Source organism: Saccostrea echinata, unplaced genomic scaffold (genome assembly GCF_033153115.1).
Source record: "Saccostrea echinata isolate AGI-Se365-2 ecotype Australia unplaced genomic scaffold, CSIRO_AGI_Sech_v1 ptg000017l, whole genome shotgun sequence".
Taxonomy (NCBI): Eukaryota; Metazoa; Mollusca; class Bivalvia; order Ostreida; family Ostreidae; genus Saccostrea; species Saccostrea echinata.
In genome coordinates, this window is record NW_026889766.1 from 5,760,001 (window position 1) to 5,761,204 (window position 1,204).

The 1,204-nt window shown below is 38.8% G+C and overlaps 1 protein-coding gene across 1 annotated transcript in view; it reads right to left on the bottom strand.

Moving 5' to 3' along the window:
• Positions 1–939, bottom strand: part of LOC133189288 (uncharacterized) — a 963-nt gene extending 24 nt beyond the window's left edge. The window contains exon 1 of the mRNA XM_061324687.1: positions 1–939. This exon is cut by the window's left edge and continues 24 nt beyond it. Coding sequence (XP_061180671.1) covers positions 1–939 — 939 coding nt within the window.
• Between the last annotated feature and the right edge of the window lie 265 nt (positions 940–1,204).

A 1,204-nucleotide genomic window follows, 5' to 3' on the forward strand; every position in this document is an offset into this window, starting at 1 on the left:
TGGTTTGTACAGATATTGCACCATTCTTATGTGCCCATCGGACATTTCAGAAACAAACAGATTGTCTTCACTATCAATAGTCACAGAACAAGGATGTTTAATCCCATCATAAGCTAGGTATCTGAGGAAGTTTCCATATTTACCTATCACGTGTATTGTGCTAGAAGCTATGATGATGTGGCAACATGAGTCACAACAGAGATCCATTGGCCAAGAGGAAGGATCTGGATAATATGAAAACCGGTATTTCCCAAACTCATCAACCACAGTAACTACAGGGTCGTCGTAGCCGGTGGCATCGTACTCAGACACACAGATATCCCCATTTCTATTGATTGAACTATATATCGGCTGTCCTTGGTCGTTGTATTTAATTTTTAAAAGCCTTTCTCCCCCAGTCGTGTACTTTTCAACTTTGGAAGAGTTGCAGAAAAATATGAAATTAGGTTCTACAAATTCAATACCTCTCAGCCATCCATCAATGTGTAAAAATGTTTCATCTCCTTCAAAATTGATTTTTCTAATTTCTTCAGCGACTGTGTACAACACACCGTCCTCATATGGGGTCAAATGGCTAGGCAAGCTTTGTGATGAGAAAGTGTAAACTGAAGTCCCATCTGTAAGAAAAAGTTCAATATCGAACGACCCTTGCGAACAATAATATATCTGGTCATTGCCGGCATATTTAATGCAGTGCATCGTTTGATTTCCACCAGGTATTTTTCTTATAGTGAATGGGTCGTAAAAATATTTAGTTGGCGTATCAAATCGTTTGTGATAATATATAATATTATGGTCCGGTGCGTTAGTTTCCAGATGAGGGGACACACATTTAACACAAAGTCGTATTTTGCACGGTCTGCAGTAGAACTGGACATTGTCTTCACAGCTTTCACACGTAACAAAATGTTGTCCGCGAGGATCAGGAACCGTCGCCATTTTACCCGTTTTCAGTGTGCAAGTATCCGTGCAATCGACCTCATTTACAATTTAAATGCGAGTAATTTCTCCTACTGGAAAAAGACAATGAAGAGAGATCGATAAAGCTTTCACTGTGTACAAGGTGTGCAAGTATTTATGCAGTCGACTTACTCGATAATTTTGATACTTTTTATCGCATACTTTTAAAGAGTGGAGATGTCTTCAAAACTCCAGCTTTTTGAATTACATATTAAAGCAAGTGCAGATGGCGTAGGAAGTATAT